Here is a 22,734-nt window from a genome sequence, read left to right as displayed (position 1 = left end):
TGTTTGTGTGTGTGTGTATGGCAGAAATGTGAACGTACATGTTTCTGTTTTTGTATGAACCATAGTAAACCAGGTCCTATTTTCTCTGATGTTCCAGAACTGCTGTGTAAACATTCATGACTTGTATTACTTCTCTTCTATAGACATCGATGAGTGCAGCTCAGGCCATGCCAAGTGTTCCCATGGGTGTGTCAACATGTTGGGCTCTTTCAGCTGTGTGTGTCACCCAGGTTTTGAGCTCGGAGCTGATGGCAAACAGTGCTACCGTAAGTGCAAATTCAAATCCACAAATTCCAATGGAAAATTACAAAATCATTTCCCAACCTCATACATGTATGTATGCATTGCAATTCAAAATATTTGTGTCTCTCATCACATTTTCCCAGCAGTTAAAAGACTGGGACAAACAAAATAGTCCTTGAAATGCCCCCAACATTGTCCTCATGTGTCCGCACGATAGTCATAGTTGTGGTTGTGTGTCCTCCAGGCATTGAGATGGAGATTGTCAACAGTTGTGAGAAGAACAATGGAGGTTGCTCTCATCATTGTGAGCACACCACCAATGGCCCGCTCTGTTCCTGCAACCACGGTTACCAGCTGGACCAAGACAGGAACACGTGTGTGGGTAAGAATTTCTCATTTCTGCCTGTGGCTTCTTCTTACTCCTCTGGGTAGTGTTCTCCAATGTTGTTTATGTGTTTTTTTTCATTCACTCTTCTTTGATATTTGATATTCTCTTTTGGTTTCCTTATTTGTCCATCTGTCTGCTGAAACCCTGTACCATTTTGTGCCGTTCTCAGATAGTGATGAGTGTGTCAGTGGGGAGTCGTGCTGTAGTCACTTCTGCAGGAACTACCGGGGCGGCTACGAGTGCAGCTGCAGAGCCGGCCACAGACTTAACCCAGATGGCTGCGGCTGTGATGGTAAGAGACCATTGGAGATTGCCTGGTCCGGTGCTTTTTAAAGCATTTTCTGTACCCTGCTGTAACAAGCAGCTACTCCAGACAGCAAGACTACAAACTGTTATTTTAGTTTTAGTTAAATACATATTTAATCAAATGTTATTTATCTCTGAGACACAAGACCACCATGGATGGCTCTATCAGCTGCTATGGTTGCTTGTGTATCACAACCATCGTCTGTATCTTACACGTTTCCACTTACTCCCACTAAATAAAAATGAAGCTATAATACTCTGGATATGAATGCAGCTAAAGTATCTTGCACATTTGGAGCCAGAGTCTGTGCAAGCGACCAGGGGATGAACCAATCAGGAGTCAGTTTCAACTGTCAATAATGACATTTCACCAAGCTTAATGGAGAAATTACTTTTTAGTTCATGTCTCATCCACTAACATGGAGGCAGGGTTTATGACATATACTGCAGTCAGCCACTAGGTGGCAATCAAGATGCTTGGGCTTCACTTTGGGAGCTGTCATTTCGTCCAATTTATGTACAGGCTATGATCACTGTCTCAACTGTCTTCTAAAGAAAAAATGCATCACCAGTAAAAAACAGTAGTGTGCAACCTGGATAGACTTCAAACAAACCAACCAGAGACACACTTACACTTAAACTGAGCTATTATTACTCTATCGTTTCTTCCGCAGTATGATGTTTGTGAATTCCTCTGACAGACATTGATGAGTGCCTGGCAGAAACTTCAGGCTGCGAACACTACTGTGTCAACACCGTGGGAACATACGAATGCTATTGTCGACTCGGCTTCCGCTTGGATCAGGACCAGCACTCCTGTATCTGTGAGTAACGTTTGTACTCTAGGTACCCTGAATAGAAAAGCCATATCCTAATTTATCATCAATCAATCAAACAAATTTGATTTGCATAGCCCATATTCACAAATCACAGTTGGGTCTCATCAAAACAAATTCCATGTATGTGCAAACTTACTTGGCAATAAAAGCTTTTCTGATTCTGATTCTGATGGAGCTTAATCACGACCCTAACCTTGTGCTGGGTGTGTTTAGCTCTGTATGGCAGAGAACTGGAAGAAGAGGACGAGGAGGAAGATGATGAAGAGCAGCTGGAGGTCCACAGATTACCAGATCTGCTCTTCCGCAAGGCTCCTCAGCTCCTGCAGTACACAGCAGCCTTACACTCCCGTTATCACGGTGTTGATGATGAAGGTAGTGATGCTGGAGACAGTGAAAAAGGATCACAGATGCAGAGAGATCGCAGGGGAGAACTTAGGCTGGACAGTCACACAGGTACAGTAAAACATGCAAGTGATGAGACTAAGATGAGAAATCAGATGGACGTTATTTTATTGTTTTTATATTATATATTCATATGTTTTTTTCAGTGTGTCTAGACGGCTCATTCGGGGATGACTGCAGTGCGAGTTGTGAAGACTGTGTGAATGGAGAGTGTAGTGAAAACAGAGACAGGTGTCAATGTTCACCTGGATGGACTGGGATCATCTGCAACATGAGTAAGTCCAGTTTATACAAAGAAATTCTACATTCCTGTGCATTGTGTGTGTAACTTTGTTTCTCTGCAACAGAGAAAGTGCTACAGTGAGCTGAACCCTACATAACCTTGTTTATTTTTAATTTACAGTGTCATTAAGATATTTTTCCCTCCAGGAATCAACACATCCTTCAGTTTAAATGATCACTTCGGCCTTTTGTCGCTAATCTCCTTTTGAAAATAAATGACTGGTCATGTTTAGGCAAAAAAACAATGTGGTCAGGTTTAGGGAAAAGTGATAGTTAACAGAGAGAGGTTGAGGATGTTCATTGTCTTGGTTTAATATTAAAAATACATTTATATACTTTTGTATTTAAGATGACAAATGCTTAAAAAAAGAAAAAATGCTGATTGTTTGATTGGATCTATAATGTAATCTCTCCCATGTTTATCTCCAATCCTCCACTCTGGCCTCCCCCTTGCATGGACTCAGTTGCAACACCTTCCTCATAATTACAGCAGCCGATTGAAAGCTTTACCACTTGAATATAAACATCCTTTTGGGGCCTTTGTACAAAAGACAGAGTCTGTCTCACATGACTACTAGATGTTGCTGTACAATAAAACACAAGCATGGGTCACACTAAACTGACTGCACCATTTTAATAGTTGGACATTTTGGAAGAAAAGAGTTAGATGTGAAGATTGATACAGCCCGGAGACCAAAATAAACATTTTAGGTTCAGATCATACACACGACATGTATATAATATTAACTGGAAAGTACCAACACACACACATACAGTATTACTAACTTTCCCCACAGAATATAACCTCTTCCATAGGTCTATTTGAGCTATGATGTGGTGTAGTTGTGGAGATGAGAGCGCTCCCACTGTGCATCGATCCAGGGCCATGTATCAAAACCTGTCGGCTCCTCTGCGTGGGAGGCTGGCTTGTTTACGGGCTCCTGAACACAAGAGCACCGGGTGAATCAATCTGTCTGCTACTGGAGCGAGGCCATGCAGGGCCCACAGCGAGAGCACATGCCTGAGGCCAAGGATGTCCACTACTAAAGCAAAGCTCCATTGTTCCCATCAGGCTCCATGATTAATGGCTGTCTTTGCTCCGAACAGGAGTCAGGCTGGTAATCATGTGAAGAGAGCCACTTGGGATGAAGTCCGTTAGAAGCAATCTGTCACTTTTAGAAACACGCACCTCAGGTGGTGGTATTCAGATGCACACCCTGAAGGTGATGTGTCTGGACATGGGCAGCATTTTCAGGTTGAGTAGAGTAGATGTCCAATTTTACTGCCTATTGCACAGATATGGGAATAGCCACTGTAGAGTAATAACATGTGGTCTATAAAGAACTGCAAACTGCTCAAAAGATGGTGACAGCTTTGGACCTTCAATGGCCTTTAAAAATGAAATAAAATATTCTACCACTTTGTCTCACACGATTTGACTGATGTCACTTCACCACCTTTTTTATGAAGTTATAGCCTCAAGAAACACAAAAATTTGTTTAAACTAAAGGTTCATGTACTGGCAATATAGCAAGTTAAGTTTTAACCTATCTTTTTACAATCTGCTTCCCAGTTAAATTCTTAAAACAGATTTCTGTAACTTCTATCCACTCCCCAAAAGTGAAGCCAAAGCGTCTTGACCACCCGCTGATGTCTGCAGTACAGGTCATAAGTCCGACCTTCCCCATGTTAGGGGATTGGATGTGAACCAAACCAAAAAGTCAAAATAGACACAAGAAACTTATAATTCAAAGTAGTTCTCATCACACTGATGAAACATTCTGTACGTTTTTTTGATGCTAAAAGTAAAGGTTTAAACGTCAAGATTGACAGCTGAGACTGACTTGTGATTGGTTGAAATCTTGTAATGGCTCCATCCCTTAATTGCTGCTATGCGGACTCTTGGTTCAATTGTGCAACAAGGTGGTGTTCTTATATGGGATATTTTGGATAGTGGGAGGAAGTGAAGACACGTCATCTATCTTTATATACAGTCTTATACATGACAACATGATTAAATAAAATATGGATAGAATTTATTTAATGCTATCCTACATAGTTATCCTGTTGCTTATTTATTCTTGTTCAGCTAAACCCTTTCTGCTAGTTGATTTCTTTAGTCATCATTATTTTCACTTTCTGACTATATATATATGGTTGCGTGATGCAGTTAACCCCACAGATTATTCTAGCTGGCTTATCTTTCCATGGAGTGACGTAAAGCTGCTATGTGACATGGAATTTAATCACACATTAACGTGAGGGATTGTAACACGTCTCCAACAGCCAGATGGTTCATGTTATAATGTCTCACAAGGCCACAGGGATCAGGAGTGTGAGGAGAGGACACACATGGAGAGACACAGAATAAAGAGGAAGTGTTGACTGACTTCTTACCACCAGTGCTTAGACCTTTAATTTCCCGGTCTGATTGTTATTCATTCTGATATTAAGGTGTCAGTGCTTTTTTTTTCTAACCTCCCACCTCCTCTTTCTCTCTGCAGCTTGTCCACAGGGGACATATGGTCAGGCCTGCAACAGTCTATGCCGTTGTCAGAATGGAGGTTTGTGTGACCCTGTGACTGGGAAGTGTTTGTGTCCCCCAGGGGTACAGGGCCTGCTCTGTGAGGATGGTTTGTGCAGTCTTTCTTCTATAGATACATACTTTAAGCAGACATAAACACACACACCCACTTTCTTAAAAAGAAAAAAAAAGAAAAAATTATGAATTATTGTTATGCTTTGCAAAACATATTGTGACTTTATGCTAGAAATTTTGAGGCCCTTTATTTTACCCAACCTTGTTTAACTGTCATCCTGTGCTTTTATTCCAGTAGAGCTTGTTTTACTGAAGCAGGCATCCTACCAGAACTATGAATATGTTTCCTGTCATTATTCATGTTCACAGGTTGCCCAAGAGGTTATTTCGGGAGGCACTGTAGAAGAAAGTGTAACTGCCCAAACAACGGACACTGTCATCGTCTGTTTGGAGCCTGTCTGTGTTCTCCAGGGTTATATGGTCGTTTCTGCCACCTGCGTGAGTACCAACATGACCCTGATGATGATGATGATGATTATAACGCTATCACAAATAATTAATAATAATGCTGGCTAATCATCTTTATAAGTTTAATTGCATTAAAAAGAGATACATTTTTATTACGTAAGATTATAAATATATATAACCTAAAGGAAAATTCCAGGTTGAAGGTTAGAATTACTGCTGTATTGATGTTGTGCCAAATTCTGAAGTGAAATGTGACATTAAAAACGTTTGCAGTGACCAAAACCATTAAACATGAACTTAATGTTTTGGTGTCATGCTGATTAACGTACAAATGGATCCTATGATTAGATTAGATTTAGAAAATGATATTTCACATATAATGGAGACATGTCCTCAGTCTTCCACTTCCTCTCGATGTCTTGTTTACTCTTCTTCGCTGGCTGTACTTAGCCGCTTTGACGGTGGCACCAGGTGAGAGGGAAGCTCTCGGGGCAGCCAGTGGCCTTCCAGTTTCCCCTCAATAAGGTGGACTGCTAAAGCAAACTCCTCATTGTCCAACATGCCGTCTCCATCCACATCAGACAGCCTCCAGACGTGAGCGAGCACAGAGTTCGGCAGGAGTGTGGTTGTCATCCACTGTTTCACTTTGCTGCTGCTCAATTTGCCCGCATTTGGACTGAGGTTGTAGAAAATCTCATCGTACTTGGGCTTGTACTTCTCCACGATCCACTCGTCGAAATCTGCCTCACTGCTTTCATCGTCTCTGGGGAGCTCCTTGAAAGGATCTCTCTTGTAATGCTCGGGCCGGAACGTTCCCAAAAAGTCTCCGTCCAACACACCAGGGAGGGACTTCTTCTTCACTGCTTGCTGTTGAAGTAAAGGCACCAGGTTCGCTATGTCGGTAGTCAGAAGTTTATCTAGGGAGGCCATCAGACTTGGTTTCAGGGTCTTGAACTTTGAGAAATCGTGACCCAGAAGTTTCTCCTGTAGATTTATGCAGTTACATGTAAGACACACAGAACATATTTAGGGAAATGAAAACATATATGTTAATAAGGTAGCAATTAAAACGTGGTGTTTGACCTGCATCTTGGTGCAGTCAGGAAAGTCACCAGCTGGGACTCGATGCTGTTGCTGGATCTTGGTGAAAATCACAGGAAGCTGATAAATCAGGTTGTGCTTCTTGCTTTCTTTGCAGAAAATGGTCGGCATCTCCTGTTTTAGATAGCTGATAATATGTGCATGAGCCTGGGAAGGTAGCAAAACTCCAATGAGACACATGATCATCAAATCTGCAGCTGGATTTTTAAACATTTATTCCTTTTTTGGCAAACATGCACTGCCCTAGGATGAGGGGTAATCTGGATGTGAACCTAAGATGTGGTAAATGGTGAATATGGCCCGAATAGCATAAATCAAATTCTGGCCACCTTTGGTTAACATGCTGTATTGCTATGGCTGACTTGCGGCCCAGATCTGGCAAAGAGGAGCAGACTGCCCAAGTGTCATCCTTTCATGTGGTATGCGGGCCACATGTAGGATGTTTGCCAAATCGGAGCCAAAACTATTTTTGCTACATGTGATGGACACCATCTCTTACCCGTACTAAGCGTGCCCTCTTCACCAGGTCATTCAGCTTTCGTACTGCAGCATTCCGCGGCAGGTTCCTTATGTCAGTCAAAAGATCCTCCTCCTCCAGCTCTATCAGCTGGTAGTGGTCGCATATCTGCCTGGGCTCCGACCAGAACGATCCGATGTATACCCGCAGGATCTCCGGGGTCCGAAACACTTTCCCCAGCGACCACATGAGAGCGCCGTACACTCTCATGAGCTGCTGTGAGTCCACCCTGTCGGCCTTGTTGAGCACCACACGCAGCTTGTCCTCGTAGCCACACAGAGACCCAAAAGCCCGGGTTAACTCATCAGAGAACTCAAGTTTGTGTGCATCGAAGAGCAAGATGATTCGATCCACACGCTCCGCAAACCAGCGCAGCACTGCTGGGAAGTCGTAGCCTAGGGATGTAGCAACAAAAACACAGGGTTTTCATCAGCACTGACTGTAGAAACACATCACAGTGATTCTCACTGGTTTTGAGTAATTTCAGTTACACCCATAGATTAATTCCTCCATAAAACAAAGCAATGGCAGCTCCTTTACTTACTGCTCGTCTCCTCCCAACTTTAGTGTCACATTACTTTTGTTTGCTGTGCTTCTGACTTCACATGTTGGACTGAAATCCTGTTATTTTATTGCCTCCACTATGACTCCACTTTTCAGGAATTTAAATCCCCCTGACAACAATGATGCTGTCCAACTCTTGTCTAAAACTTGAATATGAGGACATTAAGGCCCATTAATAGCTTCTGCCACTGAAAAGGAAATTAGCAAGGTATCTCACCTCTACTCAGCTTTCTCTTAGCAGCAGTTAATATCCCTGGTGTGTCGATAATGCTGATGCTTTCAAGCACTTGATTTGGCATCTGAACGCACTGAAACCTGCATTGAAAAAATATTTGTGAATAAAAGAGAGAAGTCAAAAGTATAATCGATGACTTTTGCAAGAAATAACATAGAACTCCTCTTACTCTCCCCCATTCCTCTATCTGCTTTTGTGTCTTTTTGAGTCACCTGTTCAGAAAAGAATTTCCAAAAGGGCCGAGGTTGCGGAAGGGCTTCTTCGGATCCACTGTGAGGGCATTCCCAGGGATGATTCCCTCCGCCTCTCCGTACATGACAGCACTGAAGCAGTCAGTGGTCGGCTCTGGCCCAACTCTGCTACCAGGGAAATCTTGCTCTATGAGATACCTGAAGACACACACAATGTAGAGCACCACATCATGTTCCAACACAGGGTTAATCACATGCACAAAATGCAAGAAATCTGCATTTTTGTGTTGCCTGAAGCATGGGAGTCCACAATCTTACCTGATAAAAGTTGTCTTTCCTGTTGAGTACTGGCCCATCACCAGCACCATTGGCTTGTTGTCAAAGTCTGCGTCCTCATAGCTCGGCGTGTGGAAGTGATGGAAGGCGTAATATTTCTCTATCGGCAGCAGCCTCTTGTAATAAAGGTTCTTCAGCTCCTCTGTCACCATATTGACATCTCCCAGCATTTTAGGGCTGCTCCTGAGCCTCCGGATGGACATCTTGACTTTTGTTTTGCTCTCGATTGTCTCAGTATGGAGGCTGCTTACCCTTCTAAGACCAAAAACCGAATGACGGAGGAATGTGCACGAGGAATATTATCAGATTCTCACAGCTGTCTGCTCCATCCTGCAGCGGGACATAGAAAGGGTGGAGAGGGTGTAACCAGAGCCTGCAGCTGCACCTAACATAAAGCCAATGTGGAGAGGGACAGGGTGGAGTGGAGTTCAGCATTTTGTTGCTGAGTAGAGACTCTCTTGGCAAAATCTTTTTGTTTTAAGCACTTAATGAAGACATGGCAGTGTTTAAGTTTCCAATGTCTTGCGTTACACTCAATGTATATTTTTTCAATGTGTCTGTTTATGTGATGCATTTGCAGAAAACCTCCAAAAACAGTGGCCATGAAGTTGCCGCCATCATTATTTATACAACTCAAACTTTGCAGGAAAGCATTTGCACAAGTAACTGGCCTGCTCTCAAGTTATATTTGTGATTATACTGATATAGTAGAGATGAATGATGCACCATAATTGTGCATGATGTTCTATAAATCAAGTGAAACAGGAGTCTGCGTTCACATGACTTTAACTAGCGGAGGTCTGGCACTGTGATAACACGGTGGCAGGGTGTGTTTGTTTGACAAAATGTAATCCGATATTTCAACATTTTTTCTTTATGAACTCACTCCTACAAGCAAATATTGTATTGCTTAACTTTAAAGAAACGTTTATGAAGTCATTTTAGTGCAGCAACACAGTCCTTCATGCTGTTTGATCAGCATTTGTGTGAGAACCTATTGACACCATTCTCCACTGTAAATAGACCAATAACTTTGCTTTTCTTTTGTTCTGTTTTTAAACTGATCCATCCCGTCCGGCCCTCAGCTTGTCCCAGGTGGACGCACGGCGCAGGCTGTTCCAAGGAATGCGACTGTGTTCAAGAACATTCCTCTGGCTGTGACCCCAAAACGGGGAGCTGTTTCTGTAAAGCTGCATACCATGGCCCAGAGTGTGAGAAAGGTAGGGACGCTTCACCAGGACACCAACACGTTCATCAGTTTCCAAGGCCTCAGGAATGAAAGGGTTAAGATTTGAGTCTAGTTAAATAAAGAAAACAATTTCAGATCAACTGCCTAACATGCACTTTTCAGCCCAAAACTGATATAGACATACTGCTGAAATGACCATTCCACAGCCCTAACCCTAACCCCTTATTAAGATCCTAGTTAATCTCCTTGGCTGGTGGGATAAACTTGGGGGTATTTTGACAAATGCAGTAAAGGTCTATAGGTCTCTATATAATATATAGAGAAGCAGCTTGAGATCATCCACAGAGATTTCAGAATCATCAAGTTTCTGACAACGCTCCATGGTTTTGCAAAATGTTTGGTTTGAGATTGTCTGTTATATTAATCTTCTTTTGCTCCATGTGTGTTTGTTTCTGTTCCCTTATTGTAGAATGTGATCCTGGCTTCTTCGGTGCAGGCTGTGAGCAGCCATGTGACTGTCCAGGTGGGGGACCATGTGACCCCAGGAGCGGAGAGTGCAGCCAGCGCTGTCCTGCGGGACTTCATGGAAATAGATGTCAGCTCGGTGAGATGAAAAGCTGCTGTAATGCCCTTTTATAATAACATTATGTTCATCAAACTACAAAAGGGCTGTTGTACAAATAAGGAAGTGCAGAGTCTAATTTATGTTTAAATATTTCATCCATAAAATCAAATTTTTTTTTCAAATGTTTCCGACAAAGTGTTCATGTACAGCAAGAACTCCTCCATCAACCTTGACTCCACAGCGCTCTCTTGTGGTTATATGTCAAAGCACCACTGTGAATACATACAGTATAACCTTTCATACTTACACCGGTGTCTGCATGCAGGGTTTTTGTTTGCATACTTCATGCTTGTGCAGATGTTTCTGATAAACCAATCACACAAAATGTTATTGATGAGTTCCTGCAATTTCTTCCCCTTTGTCACCATCTTTTTCTTTTTAACCATAACGCCAATAAATCCTCCTTTATTTTCTCCTTCTATTCACTCTCTGTTACCTTTGATAGATTGAGTGGATTTAGTAATTGAAATGAAAGAAAAGTCTTTCTTTTCAACTCACCTGGTCAGTGCAGGTGTTCCTGTTATTATGAGGTGTTCCTCTGCAGCAGGGCGTCCTCCGGCTGTTTGCTCTGCTGGTTGATGGAAAGTTCAACCCTCTGTGTTTTGATCTAAAGTGGTACTAAATATCGTTCCGGAGCCTTTGGTATAAAACGTGACTTTGTGTCTCCGTGGAGCGGATTAAGATAACATGACTGATTTATAGTGTGTCAGCACTAATGCACGGCCCAGGCCCAGGCTTGCAGAGTTTGCCAATCTCAAAATATAAAACAGAGTCTTCCAAATTTTCTGACTTGTACTGATCTAAAGTTGCTGGCCAGGTCATGACAGAGGTGATTTATTTGAGTTACTACTGCAGAGGCTGAATAAATAAACAGTAAATGAGTGAACATTTCACTTCTGTATTTCTCCCTTAGCCCATTTGTGCAATATTGTGTAATCCTGTAATCTTGTGGTTTTTCTGGTCTTACACTGGACTGTTGTAATCTCCACTTTTTTATTTCATGTTTTTATTGTGTATCGTTACCAGCCTGCAAAGCTGGGAGCTATGGACAAAACTGTCATCTAACCTGTGACTGTGGAGGAACTCTGTGTGATCCTCTAACTGGAGAGTGCATCTGTCCCCCTGGGAAGAAAGGACACTCCTGTCAGGAAGGTACCGTATGTTGACTTTATTTCATTGTCCTTTTAAGGATCATGATTTCAATGTGGGCTACTACTAGGTTTTCATGCACTAAGGTTAAGTAAACACATCATTTTCCTCATACTGTCCATTGCTGCAGCTCCTCTTTTCAGCCTCTGTCTGAAACTCTGTAAGGCTACCTTTGTAGACCTTTTACGTACAATAATACTCCATGTGCCACAAAGGGAAAATTATAAAAGCACAATATGTCTCCTGACTTTTGGGACATTTTAGCCTGATCGTGTTGCAGATTATAGGATGAGGACCATGGGTCGAGGGACAGTTTGAACTCACTGACTCGCTACCAGCTTGCAGTATTATTTCTAGCCACAAAGACACCATTGTTTTTTTGTCCGTTGTCCTTCTCTAAACCAAACCCATCAGAAACTTGTCCTTTGCTTTAAAGCTCACTTGCCCAGTGTTAATTGTTTCATCAGACCTTTTTAAGGCATTCCTCTCTCAAATTATTTAGGCATAAGAAGCTTTAGGGCTTAACAGCGAAGTTACTAACATAAGTGGATTATTGCTCAGTTAATCTGAAAAACACTTGATGCTCCCCAGACTGCCCTGATGGATTCTGGGGGTTGAAGTGCCAGTCGTCTTGTCCTGGCTGCCAGAATGGAGGCTCCTGCAACAAGCAGACTGGAGGCTGTGATTGTACACCAGGCTTCACGGGAGACCTCTGTCAGAACAGTGAGTAAAACGAAGGTGAAACATCGTGATTGACAACTGAGACTGACTATTAATTAGTCGAGTGTGTCCTTGCTACTACGGCTCCGTCCCCACATTGCAACTGCACAGAATCTGGTTCCAAATGCATTATAGTGCATTGTCCGATCCGGGATATTTTAGGTTCATGTCTGGATAGTGGGATGAGGTGGAAACATGCTGTCCATCTTTATATTATAATTAACTTAATTATTCAAATCTGTATGCTTCCAATGAAGATATTTATTTAACTATTTTTGAATAATTGCTAAAGTATGTGTCCTGTGGATGTCTGCTGTGTTCAGAGTGTCCTCCAGGTTACCATGGAGCAGGCTGCTTCATGCACTGTTCATGCCACCCTGACGCCCGCTGTGACCCACACACTGGACACTGTGTCTGCCCTCCTGGTAAAACAGGCCACGACTGTGCAACATGTGAGAACTGCACTTACTCTGAAAATATACTGAACCTCATGTCACCTGTTTATTTTTAAAATTATATTTAAGGAAATTGCCATGTTATGGGTTAGCTCGGTAAAAATGTATCATTAGTACATTGTGCATAACTTTCACTGCAACACTTCCTGACTTTCACAGCCTGTGAGTCTGGTTACTGGGGCCAAGGGTGCACCACTAAATGTCAGTGCCAGGACAAATCTGTGGGCTGTGACCCGGTCACCGGTCAGTGTGTGTGTGAGACCGGCTTCACTGGAGACCACTGTGAAAAGAGTAAGTTAACCTTCTTATTTTGGTGAATGCTGCCACCATGGGGTGTTTCCAGGTTTAGCATCTTGAGTTCATGGAAAGAAATTCCTTGGATGATTGATTTCCTGAAACTGTGATGTACTTTATAAGTGGGATGAGAAACAACATTTTTAGCACTACAGCTTAACACCCTAGACTGTATATAAAAAAACACACAATCCGCTGACATTGAATGGTTTCTAACAGGCTGCACTTCGGTTAAAAATTCAAGACTCAAGATGCAAAAAATTATTCAGAAACAATATAATCTTGATAACCTTCCATCATACGTTTTCTGTGTTGTGATGTCCACATCACTGTCATCCACAGAGTGTGTGAATGGCAGTTATGGGCAGGGCTGTACTCAGTGGTGTCAGTGTCACAATGGAGCCCACTGTGACCATGTGAGTGGAGCCTGCACATGTTCTCCTGGATACGCCGGCACGTCTTGTGAAAAAAGTAAGATTTCCTTTGTTTAAGTTACTTGTGTTCCTTCCAGTATCATTTCTTAGAAAAGAACAGAAGCCATCCTGATGTGTATTTTGTGTGTTTGGGGTCATTTTAACCTTAAAACTAGTTTAGTTGATAGATTTTTCATTGGTCAATCTGTAAACAACAAAGTTCAAGATCAATTTACATCATGATATATTTTGAAAGTCTTTCAAGTATACAATAAATAAAAACCTCAATTATAAAACTGTAGGAATATATAGTTTTGCTAATAATCCATCCAGCATATAAAGTGGTAGTAATGTGTATAATACTACACAGTTAGGGGAAGCAGAAATGTTTATATTTTTCTGTCAATCCATGGCAAACTGAGAAGAGGCTCTCAACTCAGAACTTTTCACCAGTAAGCAACAGAAAGACACCACACAACACAGTTGTGTTTACAGGGTGTGGATATGAAGGATCATCAGCACTGAATTGAAGGATTTCTAATACTCCACAGCTGCAGTTCACATTGAACAAAGAAAATATAAAACTCTTTGACATCGCTGCATCTTTTATATAATTTTACATTTGCTGTACGGTAAAAAGGATTCTGGTTTGAATCCAGGTCCAGGACAGAGTCTTTCTCTGTGGAGTTTACATGTTCTCCCTGTGTCTGTGTGGGTTTTCTTTAGGTACTCTTCCTCCCACAGTCCAAAGACATAGAGAGGCTAGTTATGATAACTGGACTGTAGGTGTGAATTTGAGAATGATTGGTAGTTGTTTGTCTCTATATGTTGGACCTATGATACACTGGTGACTTGTCCAGAGTTCATCCCATCTCACCCAATATCAGCTGGGATTGGCTCCAGCCCTCCTGCGATGAGCAGTATGGATGGTTGAATGGATATGGCTTTTTTTTTTTTTACAATTTCATTTAGATTTGAATTTTGTCAGAGCTCAAATTCATAGTTAATCATTTAGTTGACAGGAAATTTATCAGCATGGATTCTGATAATCAGTTTGTGCTTAAGTAGCATTTTTCAAGAAAAAATGTTGAACATTCCAGCTATCAGTTTGGAGGATTTGCTGCTGGTAGTGAACTTCATGTTTTAGAGTATTGAACATTGGTTTCACAAAAGAAGAAATACTTTCCAGTCTTAAATAACTAATTGTAATTGCCTGTTTTTCCTTATTTAAGTTTCACATTGGTGTCACAAAATACAGAAGCAGTGAAAGGTTTGAACACACGCAGTGTCAGTTAAAGTATATATTTTTGTTATGTTATCCATACTGAGCATTCCCAGTCAAATCAACACAGGTGACAATATCTTTTTGATACACTAGAGGGCACTACAGGATGCTCTTTTGATTTTCTTCATCTCTGCCCAAGTTTGACTGAGTCCTCACGCAGATTCAATGAATCATCTGGTTGTCCGTGTAATATCATGAGCAAAAAACATTTTAAAAACCACACAAATCCCCAGATATACGTTGTGTTAGTCGTCCTGGTATGGATGAGCAGTATTTCACAGGCTGCAGAGTCTTTTCATGCGCTTGCCATAGCAAACCCTTCATGTAACCAATATTCCTCTCATCATTAGGATGTTTGTCCTGAGCTGTGAGACACGGCAACAGTGCAAGAGTCTTAACAGTATAATAGATTTGTTCTTGATTATAGTCTTTTGACTCTGAGTGGCCTCCTGTTATTACAAAGTGTAAGATTTACTGTAAGTGTACGACCAGGCCCAGAAAATTCATACCACCTCTGTTGCGCGAGGGGCATCGTAAATCACGGCCGTGTCACTCTAGAACAGAGCTTCACATCCCTAGTCATAACACTCTAATGGCCTAAGATGCAGACGTCACTCTGATTGGACATTGCTGTGGAAGAGCGGGCTATCACTCCGACCAGAATCTGTTTTGCTGAAGGCCTTTTCCCCTCAAACAGAGGTGTCCCGTTTCTCAGTCTTCTGCTGGGGCCTCTTCCTTCAGGAGAAGTCAGGAAGAGGCCTGCGCCGTGAGAAGGACCAGATCTCTCCACTTCATCTGTTTCGCAGAACTCAAATGACTTTTCAATGTTTGCTCCTACGTGGGCAATTTTCATCCACACTCTGGCTTATATCTCGTCGCTCATGAAAATCACCGGACTCTCAAAGCTGGTTGCTATGGTGAAAAAAAGCCTTGTTTCACTGTGGCTGATGCTGAACATTTCAGTCGAGTCGTTATTATGCTGACATGGGTCCCTGCACACCAGACCTCTTCTTCAAATAACGTTGGATTGTTGTTCCAGTTCTGATCCACAACTTTGATGTTTACATCAAAACAGCAGTAAAAAAAAAAAGAACCCGGGTTGGACCAGCTGCGATATTGACGAGGAAGCTGGCTTATTGTTTTGTTGTTGTTGTGTTGACCTCTTTCATTGCACGCCCTGAATAGCACCAGGATGTGCTATTCTGCGTTCTCTCTCTCTGCTCTGTTTCTGTGGTCTGCTCTCTCCGGCTGTGTGGTCCCTCTTCCTGCTTTATGGGCTGACAGCAGTGGCTCTTACACAACCAGAGATCTGGAAATAATCCTCCTGTCTTAAAGAGCTCATTTAGTCTGGAGAGTCTTTCAGCGATGGCACAGCATGTGTGTGTGTGTGTGTGTATGCGCTTGTGTATGTGTTGGAACGTCTCATCTGTGCCTACCTATAAACAAAGGCTCTGGGGGAAGAGTCCACATTTACAAACACCAGCAGACAGTGCTAATATCAGATGACAGATTGATGCTCTGTGGTTAATATGGAAACCCATCGCCCCCTGCTGGCATAAACAAATAATCAACTTTGCAATTGGGATGTGTCAGGATCGTCCCTGAAAATTTTATGTACAGTACGTTTGCCGCAGCACTAAAAAAAGTGCTGTAACATGTTGATTTGATTAGCGCTTGGTGTAAAGAAGCCATTAAAGGGAACATCACCCCTGTGAGATGTTTCATGTTTATATTCTAACATCAGAGACGGGTCGAGCCTCTGTTTCATCGCTAGATACATGATTTATCAGAGCAACAGTTTGTTGCCATGGTGTCAGCAACTGCTATCATAATAATAAACAACAGACAACAAACCCATGGGTTTTTTTTGGCCTCAGCGTTACTACAAATCTAATGTACAGCTGGGGTAAGATGACAGCATCCTCAGTGGGCTAGTTTTAATAACGTCGCAGCTTAACCACTACAGAGGCAGGCGAAGACGTCATGCTGTCAGCGTGGGAACAAGACGATGGCCATGCCAGTAACTGCTGAGCGAGGAAAGATACGTTTTTTTGAGGCCTTGAGGCAGAAAAAAAGTAGAAGTGGGGACGGCATCATCAACTGGAGCAGGAGAAGGAAGCTATGATGTATAGATTGTAAAGAGGGAAACACCCTGAGTGCAGCACTGTGGCACTTAGAACACATTAAAAGCACATTTCTGTACAGTGACGGATCAAGGATTTTTCTGAATCAGGGGCTGTAAAGGGGTCACAGTTTTCACAGAGGGGCTAATTATATGTCCATGCACAATTTTCTTAACTGACGGCTCTATTTGTTTGAGCAGACACATCATTAAATATATAAAAAGAAAGAGTCGTATTTATTGTTAGTAAGTGACTAATATTTTAATAATAATGATACTATTGAAATAACAGGAGCACTTCAGGGGCCAATCACAATTCCATGGGAGCCAGTGCCTTCCTTTTACTTAAGGAAAAGCACAAACAAATAGATAAACATGGACTTAAGTAAAAGTACCAAGTTACCTTTACTACTTGAGTAAAAAAATAAGTACTTGCTTTTAAATATACTTGAATTATTTAAAGTAGAGTGTAACCTGTTCCCTCATAGCCTATCACATCATTAACTGTGCCCACTGTATATTTTGCTTAATATAAGGATAATACAGACTCTGTCATATATATTGGTAAGTGACCACTTCTGAATCCATTTTGGGGGGTTCTTCTTGGCCCGATCACACATTTGTGAATGTAAAGCAAATATGGCAGGTCAAATGTAACACTGCAATTTGCCCTGCCTCCAGAAGTGAATGATTTATTTGCCTCATAGCTCACACATATAGTAGGTGAATGAGAGGATAAACTTGTCTGACCGTGCCCTAATGCTGCTGCTGCAGTAGACGGGGTCTAATGTTACCTGACCTCTCTGATCGGGTCATTAAACCAATTCCCCTCTTCTATTGATTTCTTTTAAAAACACAAAAAACAATATGTATATGTAACTCATCGTAAAAATGTAGGTGTAGACAGTACAGATATCTGCGTACTGGAGTAAAAGTGAAAAGTACCTGAGAATCAATCTACTTAAAGGTTCATGTCAGGTGAGAGGGAAGAAACTGAATATAAAAAATCCTAGTGATCACTAGTGTCTAATCATCTAAATTGTACAAATTGTTGTTTTCTTTACCCTAGAATGAGCCTTTTATATTTATATATTTGTACATTTACATAAGGTGCGGGTCCTCTCTACAGAGGCTGCCATGTTTTTTACAGTAGCCCAAACTGGACAAACTAAACACCTTTTGAGTCTTAAGACAACTGAAGGCTACCACAGGTTCTCTGTCATGTTTGGAGGGGGAGGGTGAGGTGCAGGGTATTCAGCTGCAACATGCAACTTCACCACTAGATGACACTAAATTCTACACACTGAACATTTAAATTGATAACAGATACATGAAAATATACTTAAGTACAGTAACGAGGTAAATGTACACTGTAACATCCCATCATTGCAAAACACAACTATAATGCTCAACTGGGCCGTGATCTCCTGGGTGATAAATTGAGCCGTCAAAAAAAGGCCATGAAATAAACAGAGTCATTCTTTCCTGCTCTGGCAGAGTCGTGCTTACGGACAATATTTACATGTGAGTGGTGGAGCGGCCCATTCATCCCTCAGCCTCTGGCCAGGTTCTTGTGGATAGGAGGCACTGTGTTTACCAAACTCTCGAGTGTCAGTTGACTCTACACACACTTAAACAATCTCTCCGTCTCTCCTGGAGAATGGGAAACAGATTCTCACACTCGCATCTCTTTGCATCTGCGGCGATACTGTAAATGTGTGTGTGTTAGCGGGGAACAGTAACCTGGCTTTGTTTTGTAGTGTATTGGTGGGGCCTGTGGACTCAGCAGGTGCTCTAATTACCAGCTCTCTGCGCCCCATCTACCCCCGAAAGGGGAACAGCCTCCGAGCCGCTGCCGACTTTGATGTGGCCCAGATCCACCGCATATGTTGGACATGAGCTCACTTAACGAACGCAGACGCTCTGCAAATGAACAGCCGCAGCGTGGTGCTGCCATTTGATATTGGTATTTTCAGTAGGTGGTAAGACAGAGAGGGAAAGTAGAGGGAGGAGAACAGAGTTAGAGATGGCGGAGGGAAGAGAAGGAACTAAATAAGAAAAAAAAAGTTGGCATCTAAATCTTTTCCTTTCCCCCTTTTTTTTTTTGTGAAGCTGCCAGTTCTAACCAGTCGGATGTTTTATCTCGGCCCACAGTGTGCCCGGACGGCTTTTACGGTCTTGACTGTGGCCAGATGTGCGAGTGCAGGAACGGTGCCCGCTGCTACCACATCACAGGAGCCTGCCTATGCACCGCCGGCTGGGCAGGACCACACTGCATTCTGGGTAATGGAAGCCACATCATTAAAACGGGGTGTGAGGGAGGCCCTCGCTGCAGCCCATCACGACATCCTCTCCTTAAACACGACTAAGATGTGTTTGTGAACAATTATCTCTATAATGAGACATTGCCGATGATTTTTTTAGGGATGGGTAAGGGCGGAGAGAGGAGAAAGGAGGGAGGACGAGAGTGCCCTCTGGCATACGAGGTTTAATTGAGGTCTATTCTGGATAAATGCACCCACGTGTTTATAGTGATCAACATTATAGGAAAGGGAGAACATGACTTTTAGCGGCGAACCAATCGCCGTTCTCAGGCTGAAGTTTCTTGAGGATTTCAAGCCGTTGTTTTAATGAATCCAGTGAAATGCCCACTAAAGTTCTTAGCCTGTCATTCTGCAGTCTTATTCAAGACTTTTCCTCTTGCCACAGTAATTTTGTGGTCCTAACTTTACCAGAGCCAGAGTCAGCACAAAGCTAAGAGCATGACTTAATGATGCATCTCTGTCATTAGCGCATTTTCCTCTTCCTTAGAATCCAAATGTCACTTTGGACTTTGATCATCAGGACGTTTACAATATGGGTGCTAAAAACCCTCATGCCCCTTGTACGTTTTCAGTGGTTGTAGCTGCAAGTCATTTGAAGGTATTCATGTGTGTGTGTGTGTGTGTGTGTGTGGGAAGAATGCCCGGGGGGTCACTTTGGAGAGCAGTGCAGTCAGACCTGTGAGTGTCAGAACGGAGCCAGGTGTGACCACGTCACCGGGCGATGCAGCTGCACGGCCGGGTGGACCGGTGTGAGCTGCCAACTGTGTGAGTAGCTCATCGCTCAGTCTCACAGAATTTATCACATACGTATACAACTTACCTACAGAATGATGATGAATGAAGCTGTCAAATATATTTAATATTTAAAGCTTAAGATATAATTTACTGGTGGAATTTCATCTTTTCATTTTACATCAAAACTTACCTTTGAATGAAATGAATGAATGAAACCACATTCATTTATATGAAAATCAGGAGATTTGAACATGCTTGACGTTTTTTGATAAATGATAGTGAACATAAAGTCTGCATCAGTTTTTCTGTTACATTATTGTGAAGAGGTGATGCAGTGTTGACTCTTTAAAACAATCTGTTTCTTAACTGCATCACGGACACTCAAACTAGACTCAGTAGAGCACATACCTTAATGAATTGAAGGTATACAACAGTTGCCTTCAGTTCATTCAAGCTGCAATAACTCTCACACATTGAGAGATATCAGTTCCCTAAATATACCTGCTTTGTTGATGCATTCATTATTCGCTGGGAAATCAGTGAAAATGTCAGAAAACGCCCTCTCTCGCAGTGTTAAACAAAGTAAAAGAAAAGCCCTGCTAACAATGCTAACACAATAATTGATTCTATATGCCTGAACTTAAAAGAAAACAGCAAAAAATCTAGAAGTTTCTGAACAAAAGCTAAATTAAAATCTAACCTGAACGCAGAGAAATGGTACGTGAAAATGTGAAAACAGATATTATTGCATACACTGTATAGTCCTTAAAACGCACTACCTCATCACATGTTCAGAAGTCAGCTCGTCCATCTGAACCCACCTCCCTAACAGAGCAGTCATTTGAAAACATGTTTTAATTGCAGGGCTGCTTCTTCTCAACTTTAATATCCAGAGTAGGCACCTGCACCAGAGCAGCTAAACACACGAAGTCTGGTGAAAAATCAACCTTTACTGTTAAGATCTGCTCCCCTTCATGACAATTTGAATATTTCCTGTATATTTTATTCACAGGGCATCCCACACTTACTGTCTTCAATATTTGCTTATATTAGATTTCCTTCATTAACTGTCAGTACTTTATATGTGTGTGTGTGTTATAGCCTGTCCTGCAGGACAATATGGGGAACACTGCTCTGGCCAGTGTCTGTGTCAAAACGGGGGCCCTTGTGACAGCGTGACAGGCCAGTGCTCCTGCCCACCCGGCTGGACTGGAGACGCTTGTGAACTAGGTGAGTCCTTCCAATTTGTCCTTTAGCTAAACCCTCCGGGTCACAGGGAAAGTAGGAGCCAATCACAGCCAACTTTAGGTGAGAGGTGGTTTATGCCAGACAACTATCCACACTCACAGCCACATCATTTCCAGTCTCGTGCATGTCATTGCTGTCCATTCCAAACATTTTGTCAACTTGACATTGCAAAACATCATTTCTTGAATGTAACTTCCATCTGAGGGTTCTTTCTCTTCTCTCCTAGAGTGTGAGGAGGGACGTTATGGAGCAAACTGCATCCAGGTCTGTGGTTGTACAAACGGAGGGAGGTGTGACAAGGTGACAGGAAAATGTGTGTGTCAGCCCGGTTGGACAGGAGAGCTGTGTCAGTCAGGTGACTTCCCGAGCTTTACATCAGCACTGTCATATTACAGCATATCCGTTTTCATTTTGCAGTTTTATGCCTCGGTGCTGGTGGGAGCCAGAGGCTGGAGGCATTATGTTTTCGGGTTCATGTGTCCGTCCTTTGTGAATATCTCAAGAATGTTTTCACATTTGGTACAAACATTCACTTGGACTCAAAGATGACCTGATTAGAATTTGGAGGTCAAAGGTCAAGTGTAACCTCACAAAACTCTTTTTTGCCTCAGGTGAATCCTTTCAGATTTGGCACACATGTTTACTCGAGACTTACGGATGAAATGATTGGATTTGGGTGGTCAAAGGTCAAGTTTATTGTGACCTCATAGAAATTTTTTATATAGTAAAAATATTATTATATAGTATTATCAAATCACCTTATACCTGTGCTGCATTTCTGTGCTGCAACAACAAAACCAAAGAGAAGGTTTACTTCTGAAATCATTAAACTTGCTGTATCACAACATTTTGTGCATTTAGTCTTAATGAGCACAATCCCTCCTTTCTGCCATGTTGAAAACCTTTGTTTTCTTGCTCTAATGTTTCCTGCTGTACGTCAATGCTCGTGTGTTTCGTCTGAAGCCTGTTCAGAGGGATTCTTTGGAGAGGCCTGCGAGCAGCGGTGCGACTGCGTCCATGGTACAAGTTGCCACCATGTGACAGGCCGCTGTGAGTGCGAGCCAGGCTGGAGAGGAGCCAGGTGTGACAAACGTGAGTGTTTGTGTGGGACTGAGGAAATTGCAATTGAATGAAGCTTACAATAGAGCAGCTTTAAACAGGGGGGAAACTGACTGTGTGCCCTGCATTTGTTTGACTCCCATCAGCCTGCCTGCCAGGGTCCTACGGTGCTTCCTGTGCCCGGCGGTGTCAGTGCCTGGCTGGGGTGTCCTGTCACCATGAGACTGGGAGTTGTGGCTGCCCGGCTGGACTCACGGGGCCCGGCTGTGAGAAAAGTAAGAATAAAACATCCACGATAAAACAAAGCTTTAATACCTCCAGCAAGGAGTTTTTGCATTTGTCGAGCACGATTATGCAAGAAAACTGCTTAACGTATTTTTATGAAACTTTGTGGAAGGATGAGATATGGGTCAGGAAAGAACTTTTTTTTTCCGTTATGATTGTCATGAGGGGGTGGATTCATTCTTACAGTTTTTTTTACTTCCTCTAACTTGATGGGCCATTTTTCAAAACTTTCATTGATTTCTCTGAGAATAATTCATGGATCGTGTTTTGAAAAAAATAGGCACGTTTAAGGGACTGATATTTATAAATGTAGGCAATATGGTGCAGATCTAAATATAAAAATCTGGATCTTGTGAATTTAAATGTGGTTTCACTAGGTGACTATTGGGCTTTGAGGTCTGATCTCTCTGAGAGCTATAG

At 42.2% G+C, this 22,734-nt stretch overlaps 2 protein-coding genes across 2 annotated transcripts in view; one reads left to right on the top strand and one right to left on the bottom strand.

The window, feature by feature from the left end:
* Positions 1–22,734, top strand: part of egfem1 (EGF-like and EMI domain containing 1) — a 56,650-nt gene that overhangs the window by 26,068 nt on the left and 7,848 nt on the right. The window contains exons 9-29 of the mRNA XM_069535010.1: positions 144–266; positions 488–625; positions 801–923; positions 1,639–1,761; positions 1,990–2,229; positions 2,325–2,453; positions 4,965–5,093; positions 5,369–5,497; positions 9,497–9,631; positions 10,070–10,204; positions 11,252–11,377; positions 11,966–12,097; positions 12,418–12,546; positions 12,709–12,840; positions 13,186–13,314; positions 18,818–18,946; positions 19,624–19,752; positions 20,824–20,952; positions 21,197–21,325; positions 21,934–22,062; positions 22,176–22,304. Of these exons, the coding sequence (XP_069391111.1) occupies positions 144–266; positions 488–625; positions 801–923; positions 1,639–1,761; positions 1,990–2,229; positions 2,325–2,453; positions 4,965–5,093; positions 5,369–5,497; positions 9,497–9,631; positions 10,070–10,204; positions 11,252–11,377; positions 11,966–12,097; positions 12,418–12,546; positions 12,709–12,840; positions 13,186–13,314; positions 18,818–18,946; positions 19,624–19,752; positions 20,824–20,952; positions 21,197–21,325; positions 21,934–22,062; positions 22,176–22,304 (2,826 nt within the window). The remainder of the gene's footprint in view (positions 1–143; positions 267–487; positions 626–800; positions 924–1,638; positions 1,762–1,989; positions 2,230–2,324; positions 2,454–4,964; positions 5,094–5,368; positions 5,498–9,496; positions 9,632–10,069; positions 10,205–11,251; positions 11,378–11,965; positions 12,098–12,417; positions 12,547–12,708; positions 12,841–13,185; positions 13,315–18,817; positions 18,947–19,623; positions 19,753–20,823; positions 20,953–21,196; positions 21,326–21,933; positions 22,063–22,175; positions 22,305–22,734) is intronic.
* On the bottom strand, positions 5,576–8,814 carry LOC109634569 (EH domain-containing protein 2-like). Its single transcript, XM_020095158.2, has 6 exons — positions 8,394–8,814; positions 8,097–8,273; positions 7,867–7,964; positions 7,068–7,480; positions 6,551–6,715; positions 5,576–6,451 (listed from the first exon to the last, which is right to left on the bottom strand). Exons 1-6 carry the CDS (start codon positions 8,612–8,614, stop codon positions 5,891–5,893), a joined length of 1,635 nt encoding a protein of 544 aa, XP_019950717.1. The 5' UTR covers positions 8,615–8,814; the 3' UTR covers positions 5,576–5,890.

The sequence above is a fragment of the Paralichthys olivaceus genome, chromosome 11 (genome assembly GCF_024713975.1).
Source record: "Paralichthys olivaceus isolate ysfri-2021 chromosome 11, ASM2471397v2, whole genome shotgun sequence".
In the NCBI taxonomy this organism is placed as follows: Eukaryota; Metazoa; Chordata; class Actinopteri; order Pleuronectiformes; family Paralichthyidae; genus Paralichthys; species Paralichthys olivaceus.
The sequence above is the reverse complement of the archived record's forward strand: the minus strand, read 5'-3'. Positions and strand labels throughout refer to the sequence as shown.

What these genes read in the sequence shown, in the direction of transcription:
- LOC109634569 (XM_020095158.2), bottom strand. Translation starts at nt 8,614, where the DNA reads ATGTCCATCCGGAGGCTCAGGAGCAGCCCTAAAATGCTGGGAGATGTC. An exon ending in TAAGAGAAAGCTGAGTAGAG is followed by an intron (nt 7,481 to 7,866) that starts GTGAGATACCTT and finishes CTACATCCCTAG; the next exon opens with GCTACGACTTCCCAGCAGTG. An exon ending in AGAGGGCACGCTTAGTACGG is followed by an intron (nt 6,716 to 7,067) that starts GTAAGAGATGGT and finishes CTACCTTCCCAG; the next exon opens with GCTCATGCACATATTATCAG.